The sequence below is a fragment of the Juglans regia genome, chromosome 4 (genome assembly GCF_001411555.2).
Source record: "Juglans regia cultivar Chandler chromosome 4, Walnut 2.0, whole genome shotgun sequence".
Taxonomy (NCBI): domain Eukaryota; kingdom Viridiplantae; phylum Streptophyta; class Magnoliopsida; order Fagales; family Juglandaceae; genus Juglans; species Juglans regia.
In genome coordinates, this window is record NC_049904.1 from 4,694,175 (window position 1) to 4,704,329 (window position 10,155).

General features: G+C 35.5%; 1 protein-coding gene across 1 annotated transcript; it reads right to left on the bottom strand.

The window, feature by feature from the left end:
• Window positions 1-230: 230 nt before the first annotated feature.
• Window positions 231-1,892, bottom strand: LOC108988418 (spermidine hydroxycinnamoyl transferase-like). The gene has a single exon (XM_018961682.1). The coding sequence runs from the start codon at window positions 1,827-1,829 to the stop codon at window positions 441-443; it is 1,389 nt and encodes a 462-aa protein (XP_018817227.1). The 5' UTR covers window positions 1,830-1,892; the 3' UTR covers window positions 231-440.
• Window positions 1,893-10,155: the final 8,263 nt, after the last annotated feature.

Genomic DNA, 10,155 nt, shown 5'->3' on the forward strand with positions numbered 1-10,155 from the left:
TTGAAAAATAAGTTTCAAAAAATCTTTGATTTGTTTTTCGCATATAATATACTTTGTGGTCGCCATGTTTACGAAATTATTGTGTCACGGTAGGTGGAGGCAGACTGGCGGGTGTACTTTAAATTTGCAAGGTTTTTTTTTTTTTTATAATTATTTGTTTCGCATATAATGGAAAATTTTGCAATAGTTTCCAGGCCAAGTCCTAAAAATACAATGAGATTCCAACAAGATAATACCCCAAATGTAGTTTTCATCCATCACTTTCTCAACTGATCACAACCTTAAGGAAATTATAAACAAGGAACCTAAGATCAACATAATAGCAAGCCACGTACAGCTTCCCTTGGTGACAATGAATAGCCCGCCTCCTTTTCCCACATATTCTACAGATAAACGATACTATTATTTAATTGAGTGCTTGTAATTAAGTTTCGGGATTTTTACAGCTTCGCTTGGTGACAATGGATGTCCTCATAGAAGAGCTTCTTAAAAGAATCCATGTATTCTGTTTGCAAACGAAGTGCTATGAGGAGAGATCCATCAGCAGCTGGACTTGACATGATGAACGACTTGCCATCATCATTTAATAATCCCGGACCGACGTATATTGGCTTCCCCCATCCATAATCCACACAATAAAATGGCAAATTAATCCAACTTCCAACAGAAACGTTGGGATTTCCTAAGAAATTAGGTGTTTTTGTGTATGCACGAATATGGAAGCCACTTCTCAAAGGACTCACATCCTCCTGGCTAGTTATAAAATCAAGAGCAGACCTTATATACTCGTCTGTCATACGATCGATGGCTTCCCTTATTTTTCCAGCAGCATAACTAAGTGGCTTGGACAATAGGTCGCCATGGACACATGTTGATGTCACTGGGTGAAGAACTGTGTTGCCAAAGTATCCTAGGGGGAGAGACGGCTTCAAGCGGCTACGATAATCAAGCCCTAAGGAAAGTCTTGTTGGTTGAGAGTTGTCACTCGCTCGTGCCTTGCATATACACCTCCATAAGTGGCTAGCGACTGCTTCATATCGAGAATAAGGTCGTGTCACCACCATTTCCATGTCTTGATGTGGGATCTCGTTGGCTTTTTTCCTTAGTCCCTGGACTTGCTCTTTGGTGACTTTCAATATGGTGGCACAAGTTTCTTTCATCTGCTCCTCTTTGGCATCAGTGTGTCCTAGTAGGAGTGGTGGTTTTGTGAACTCTATATGCTCAAAGCGTGGAGGCAGAAGTGGTTCGGATGATCGTAATATGGTGCGATCATGGAAAGGCATCTCATTCTCCTCCAATTCATCTCCTCGTGCCAACTTGGCCCATGCGTTGAAGAATTTAGCTGTAGACCATCCATCAACCATTGTGTGGGAAATGGCTGTTCCAACACAGAGACCACCGCAGCTAAACCTTGTGACTTGCACCAGCATCAAGGGCCAATCCTCAATCGGACTACCATAATCAACCTTAGGGATCAAATCTTCGACTGCCTTTGTAGGCGCAAAGTCGCCAAGTTCATCCAGTTTTGCTTCTGAATAAGCTTCCAATAGCTGCGCTCCCTTGGCATTACAATGGAGTTCCAGTCGGCCACCATGAATCCAGCGTAGTCGACCAGCTAGTGGGTAATAGGGAACCAATGCACGGCTCAGGGAGTCTTTCAGAGTCTCGAGTGTTGTTGGTTTTTCATTGTTGTCGCTGGTGGTTTTGTAGATAGAGATGAGAGGTGCATGAGTCCATTGCATTTTTTGGTCGTTCTCTGATAACTGTAATACGCCTCCCGGTGTAGGCTTGCTCGGAAAGATGGTGGAAGTAGACTTGAGGGTCACCATTATTTTGTGAAAATATTCGGTGTTTGTTTTTCTGTGATTTTCTTACTACATGTAGGCTATAAATTGGTGATATGATATATATACATATATATATTTATATATATATAGGCTAATCAATGCTTTGGATGTGGAACATTCATTAATTAGAGAGATGAAGAGAGAAATCATGACACTGAAATTTCCTCGAAATATTGTCTTAAGAGTAGAGGGGCAGATGTTAATTTTTGTTTTAAATTTTATTATTTTAATATATATAATTGATTTTTTTTAATTACTAAATAAAAAAGATATTTACAATCATAAATTGTGTAACTTCTATTTAAAAAAAAAGAATAAAATATAAGATTCACATAAAATTAATCTTTTAATAATAAACGTCACTATTTTTTAAAACGATTAAATAGAGTTTATGCACTTCATCACTTATCATATAATATTTAAAAAAAAAATTAAATTCTTATATAAAATATAATAAATAATTTATCTTTTATAAATTTTAAAATAAAACTTATATTTTAATAATATTTTATTTAATTTTTAATTTTTATCTCATCGCATTAACTAAATCAGCCTAAAATTTTGTTTGGATAATGATAACCTGAAAAAGAATGGTCGAATGAGACATTTTGATCAGAGGATTTGACGTTTCAAGTTTCATCTGAGCTTCAAACGACTCTTTAAATATGTATAAATATTAAAAAAACATTGAGTTAATATATTTTATTAAATTTTATTCTGATAGAAAATATTGAATATAAACTTTTAATATTATTTTTATATTAAAATTTGATAAAATTATACTACTTTTTATATTTTATTTTAAATTCTTAAGTTCAATAAAAATTTGAAAAGACTTGATTAATCCATAATAGGTGGGGATGGACCGATAGCCGATAGGTGTGGTTATTATTATCATACTCTTTACAAAAAACAAAATAATATAAAAATAAAAGCAAAATAATAGCCGATCTTCTCGAATTTGCTATATAATCTAGCATCCATGTCGCCGATTAAAAAAGTGTAAATGAAGATAATTTAATTTTTTAAAAATTATAATGATATCTTTAAAAATTTAAAGTTGTAATTATTTTAAAATTTTATAGGTATTTTCGCTTATTATATTTTGAATTATTTTGAATTCGCTTAAAATTCTAACTACATTTTGAATTATTCAAAAAAGAATGTTTAAGATGATATTTTTTTAAATATATTTTTTAACTTATTTAAGGTTAAAAAGTATTTTAATATATAATACTTAAATAATCTAATTTTTTTAAAAAACAAATTTAAAATTATTTAATTACTTTTTAAAACTTCTCAATCTCAATCAACACCTAAAAAGAAGACTCACTAATGTGCTAAAGTCCTGCAACAACGAGGAGATTCCAACGTGATGATTTCCCAAAGAATGTTGATATCCACCACTTGCTGTTGATAACCATGGCCCACATGAATGCAAGCCAGCTGTGTTCGTCAATTACAGCCTTACAATCTCCACATGAAGACAACATCCACCAGCACTTGCCAAAGACATCCACCAGCACAAGCCAACGTAATTGAACAACACAGCTGGCTAGCATTTTTTTTTTTTTAATCAAGCATGCTTAGTATTATAAAATAAAGTCTGAAATACAATATAGATTCAAGGTGGATCTTTTCTATTATTGATAAATAAAATGCACCTAGGAAGACAATATAAGGGTATGCAGTCAAAAATTAGATTGGTTGCTGCCTATTGCGCCACTAAATGCGTACATTGATTTTAAAATCGATGAAATTTTGCTATTTTTCCCTCCTTGAGATGTCGAAGGATTTGCTGGATATCTTCATTGATAGCAGTGATTTGCCAATTTGGAGACAAATATGTGCTTTTAATGGTTGTGATGACTGTTTGAGCATCGCCCTCTAGCATTGCTAGATTTTGTTGGAGCTGAGATGCCATTTGGGAAGCTAAGAGGGCAGCTAAAGATTCGACTATCATGGGATTTATGGTTTGAATTTTTTATGCTCTGACCTTCAAGATTTACCCATTGTGGTCCCTACATATAGTTGAGATTACTTAGAAAGAATCTCTGACTGCAGCGTCATAAGAGAAACTTCTTTGATTTTGAGGTGGGGGTTTCCAAACTTCCATTTGATTTTTTCTGTTTTTCTTCCCATGCGTTCTTGTTGGCTTGGTAAGTTTGGTTTAGTTGATATTTTTACAAGAAGCTGGATAACAAATAAAATTGTGGAAACCTAAACTATTTACAATAGATAAGGCGCTCTACCGACACCAAGGCTTCCAACAAAAAGATAACGTCCAGGTTATTTTTTCTAATATTAGCCCTTAAACTTTTAATTACCTTGGGTCAGGCTAAAACCATGCAATTTCATGCCATTGTCTTCATTCAGAGGATTGTATTGAGTGTAGAATTGGGCACGGAGTGGCTAGCTTTTGAGGGAAAAGATGGGCTTGAGGGGCTGGAGCTAATAGGCCTTGAGGAGAAAATGTTTTCAGCTTGTTTATCAATGAAAAATGGGCCTTGTCTAATAAAAGGTGAAAATATAGAGTTGGGCTCTCCAATATGGGTTGTGAATTGTTAGGCCCTGTGTTTGGCATGATATGCTTTCTACCCTTGCATTGCCGAATACATTTGGTGCCATTGTGCCTTCCATGGGGTGTATCTCCTTGCTGACACCCCTAAACTTTGTGATGTAAATCCCACCTGCTGCGCCATTGCCATCTTTTCAGTTAATATGAACATTGTTCCAGATGGTGAGAGGGATAAACTTTGTCTCACTAATGGATTCGGCGGGACTAAACTAAGCGGTGGTCCTACAGTGAAGTAATTGAAGTTGGTAGGCGTTGAGTTGAATGCTGTTGTTGCACTATAGTTGGACAGTGAATTCGGTTCTGGGGACGGCGAATGTGGAGTTTTCTTTGCTTGAACAGAGGAAGCAGCCGATGAAGGAAAGAATCGATGAAGCTCCGGCTGCCCTGTTGTGGAGAATTTGAAGATTCATATTTGGGCTGCCCATTTGATTATCATTGGTAAGCTTTTTCGAATTGAGAGCAGAGAGGTGGATTGTCCTCTAGCTTGGGTGTGAGGAATCATATTGAGCTCATTTGATTCTTGACTGCCTGGTGCTTGATGAAATGGCTAAGTGGTGGAGGGCCTTATATATTCTGCTCGCAGCCATGGTCCAAAGGCAAGGCTTGTGGGTGAGGTCTTGTGATAGTTACAAAAGATTTGGGAGTGACCCAATCTTCCATATGCATCATAGAAGTCATATAGCCTTTCATATTTAAAGGCGATTCAAGTCTCTTGGTTACCAACTCCTGGTAATATGAAACCTTGCTGCAGAGGATTGGTGACATCTGTTTCAACTTTAATTCTAATATAATTTCTGAATGCTATGCCGAATAGTGGGTCTTCTTCAACCTTCACCAGGTTACCTAAAGCTTTCCCTATGTTTGTAGCATTCTTAAAGGTCATGTGGTCCAATGGTAAGCCATGGATTTGAACATTGAAAATGTTATGTTTAAGACAGATTTCTTGTAATGTAGAACCTGGAGACCAAGGTTTTAGGATTAAGAGATGACCTTTGTAGTTCCATGGTGCTTGGTTGAGCACTCTGAGCTTATCCTATGGAGAATGGAAAGTAAATAGGAACATATTAGCTTCTAGGTCTTCAATGAGCAATTTTTGGAGGGAATTCCATAGCTGGCTAGCATGGTTATCAGATATCTCTTGTTATCTACCGACGAGTTTGTGGTAACAAACAAGGAATGTGATAAAAGTATACCGACACCTCACCCGCACGTGGTATTCCTATTCTATAGATGAAAAATTCTACTGTCTACGCTATTATATAACTCTTATTACATTTTGATGGGTTGTGGAATTGCCAACTAACCTTTAAATTTATTTTTTAAAAAAAAATAAGTGACAATCCATGGCTAATTGTAATTGCCCATCTATAAAAGTATATTTTTGAGACACTTTAGTTGCGTCTACCACTGCAACACAATTTGTCTTTTGTGACAGAGGAAATCGTAACAAAAAATAACCAAAACGTCACGAAACATATTTGTTGACTATTTGAAACCGTTACATGACCGTCACCTAATGTGCTTCACATAAAACAATTGGTGACATTTTACTATTGAACCATCACTAAAAATATTTTTACTGATGCTTGGAGGTGTTCTGTTTGGTGTAACGTTTGAACGTTCCTTTTTTTGTGACGGTTGAAATCTATCAAAGAAAGTAATTTTTGGACGTCCAATCGAACGTTCGAACGTCAACCCGACCAATTGGCGTTCAAATGACAGAAGTTGACATTCGTTGATTATAGTTTGAATGTATCATATTTATGTTCGAACGTTCGAACATTAACTGTAATAAATGTTCAAATTTCCGTTCAAATGTTAACGGACCAATGTTCGAATGTAACAGGTATATCGTCTAGACGTTAGTTCGAATGTTAACGAAGAAGCGGTTAAATGCAAGTGGTACGTTCGGAGGTTTGTTCGAACGTTAATCGTTTAAACATTCGAACGTTTTGTTTGTTTGAGGGTGAGTATGTTCAAACGTTGAGTCGTACATTTGAACGTTATGTTATAATTTTGTATAATTATGTTCGAACATTGATTCGAATGTGAACCAATGTTCAAACATTTTTTATTTACATTCGAACATACAGATAAGAAATACTAATTTTATAAAACTAAAAAACATATCAATTGTATCATATTACACACCATCATTTAACAACTAATAATGTCTTATAAAGTTTCAAAATTAGATCTTAAAAGAGTTATATACACTAATAAAATTGATAAAATTCATTTCTTCTTCTTTCCTTGCCCACCACGATTCTGTTGCAATGACATAACACGATCCATTTGCACCATCATCTCTGGCTGCACTTGCTCTTGGACTTCACTGCATATTCTTTCCTCCTGGTCTCTTTGTTGGTCCTGCAGAAAGCATCTCTAATTGAGACTGTTGCTCTAAGAGAGACTTTAAGTCTTGCTGTCTCGACTTCATATATTCATTCTCGCGCCGTGTAGTTTCAAAATCTTCGGTAAGATTATTAATTTGTGAAGTCGATGAGGTTGAGGAGGATCAACCGAAATGCTTGAAAGATCATCCCAAACCTCTTGCCATACTAGACTGTGGCCCAAGCACTTGCGTGAATATGTCTGTTACTAGGAGAGGATTCCCCAGAAGCTGACTGCATCTCCATCATTTTTTCCTACAATTTGAAAGAAAACATACAATAAGTAATGTATTAAAAAAAATTCAAATAAAAATAAATTATTCACATATTGCATAATTTATTTAACAAAATTAACATTGCTTACATAATTATCTGCAGTGGCAGGATCCATCCACTCACTACGCTCATTAGCGTGAGCAGCAGCATAAACATGAATGAGGGAAAAGTTTTCAGAATCATCACGTTTCTAACAAAGTGATATTAGCAATTTTAAAAAGATAATGTTAGTACTTAAATAAAAGAACATCAGAAGAATAAATGAATTCTATAATTTTTTAATTATCATTTTTTCAGCAAGACAGTGGAATGACCTTGAACCGGCACGATGGTGGACAATCAGAGTGAATCTATTCTGTGCATTTGTAGAACTTAAGTGCTACAAAATTAATTAAGAATGTTAATTGGAATATATATGCATATAATATATAGAATGAATATAAATGTAAATAATTAAATGATATAAATCTAGAATACTTGGTAATCTGGAGTTGCAAAAAAATCACAACGCTTTCTCCAATCATCTAACTTCATTTGCTTGAAAGGGGATTGCACAGCCTCTTCCAATGTCTCAAACTTCTTGAAGAGGCCATGACATCGTCCATTGTGATGTCGGAATAGTGTAGCCATCAATTCATTCACAGCTCTCAAATTCTCGCTACGGCCAAAGTCGAGGTCGAATTCATCTTAATAAGTGAATTACGTCAAAAATATGATATACTAATTTAGGTGAAAAAAATGTACTCTCAAAGTAAACTCATCAGCACACAACTCCGAATGTGCTCCTTAATCTCATTTGAAACATCTCGCCATGATCGCACATAAAATTGAGTATAAGCTCGGACTATTGTGCCAATATAGGAGGAAAGTGTTGCTGCACTATCATCCACTCCTCCAGTAGAATTATCAGGAATGGTGACCTTGAGTTTTCCGTGCCTTCTATTTTTCTCAAGAGAAATGCCACGTATATAACCACGATCGCGACTAGCGGATGCATCAACTAATAGATAATAGTATAATTATAGCTATATAGTTATTGAGACAAAAATATTAATTATATAATTAATTATCAATGACATTTCCTTACTGGTAGGTGTCGACTGACTGTCATTCTCTTGCATGTTATCTTGATTTTCAAGAGCGGATTCCTCGGGTGGGGAGTCCTCAATGGGTTCGGGACTTGGACTTGGCAGAGGAGGCACATTTTTTTGTTGTCATTTTGGCGACATCCTTGAAAATAATAAATTATATCAAAGAAAATTAATTAAAAAAAATTATGAAAAATATAATATTCTATAGTCACCTGTATGAATAAAATATTTAGTACTTTTATTCTTCATCTTCGGATATATTTTCCATGCTTGTTTCAGAATCTCCCTCAATAACATCTTCATCATCATCATCAACCTTATCTTCGTCCTCCTTATCCACTTCTTGCCCGTATTCTTCTTCTGACTCTTCTTCTTCTTCTTCCTCACTTACTTGAATTGAATGATCGTTTAATACGGACGGGTCAAGATGGACGAGTGGGATGTCATCTATACACAAGGGGAGCAACTCGAGTGCACCGAGGTCAACAAACAAGTTAATACCCTCTCCATCTTCCTGGTAGGTCTCTACAATCAGAGTGTCATCTTAATCTCCATTATTCTCGTAACTTGCACTCGTTCTTGCTTCATATATATTTCTAAGAACAAATTTTTATACGACTCGCAAAGTTATCTCTTTATTATCTTCATCAGCTCTTTTCATTGGATCAATCAAGTAATAGACTTGGGTAGTTTGACAAGACAATACGAATGAATCATGTTTGTACCATTTAGATGCAGTATTGACACTCATAAAGTGATTATCTCTATGTATCGAAACCCGACCACTTTCTAGATCCCACCAATCACATTTAAAGACATATGTTATAGACCCACCAGATATTTCAAAACGATAATATCAAGTATGACACCATAATAGTCAATATCATCTGTTCCATGACTCTCCTCGACCAACACATCATAATTTTGAGTCTTTTTATTACGTTCATGGTCTAGAGCATGAAATCTATAACCTCGAACCGTGTATACAGTGTATCGAAGTGCTCTATCTGAGGGACCACTGGCCAATGCATACAATTCAGGAGAAACTGATCTGGGATCACGAGCACGTTGTTCCAAAATTTAACAATTGAAATAGTATATACTTTTTAAAAGTTACCCAGAGTTAAAAGTTTCAAAATTTAATATATATATAAAATTTTAGTTCATACACGTTGTTCAAATCATTCGGAAAATTCTTCCTCGTGTCTTGCCTCTATATTCTCTATATTCTCTAGTATATAAGTGCAAACAATTATTATTTTAATCACAAAAGTTATAGTTAAACTTTTGAAACTAGAATTATTCGAAACATGCAACGACATACCTGAGATAGTCATCAATCTCCTGGCAATTATTTAGCACATACCACCGAACTTTACCCAACTCTCCATCAATTAAATCGTAACCCGTTTGTGCACCCAAGGGTCATACATTCTAGGAAAACAGTAATAGCTCACGAGGAGGCAGAGCAGCAAGATTAGCATTTTGCTCTTGAAGATTAAATCATGTCTCAACACCATGAAGATATAGAGAGCAAAATGTTAACCATTTATTGTGTATATAGGCCTCTGCTATTGAACTCTCAGCTCTGGTTTTATTCCCAACAGTGCACTTTACTTGACACAAATATCTTTCAACTGGATACGTCCAACGAAACTATACTGGTCCACCCAACAATACCTCTTGGGGCAAATGTATTGCTAAATGGACCATGACATCAAAAAATAATGGTAGAAAGATCTGCTCGAATTTACATAGTACAGTAGCAATATCTTCTTCCAGTTTTCGCAACATATCTCGATTTACTATCCGAGCACACAAATCTTTAAAAAGCATATAGAGTTTGGATATAGAGACACGTATATTAGATGTCAGCTTCCCACGAATTCTCACTGGTATAACTTCTAGAAAAATACGTGAAAGTCATGACTTTTCAATCCACTAATTTTCTAGTCATCAGGGCTCACACA

Bases quoted from the DNA above. Each gene is read 5' to 3' on its own strand.
- LOC108988418 (XM_018961682.1), bottom strand. From the start codon at position 1,829: ATGGTGACCCTCAAGTCTACTTCCACCATCTTTCCGAGCAAGCCTACA.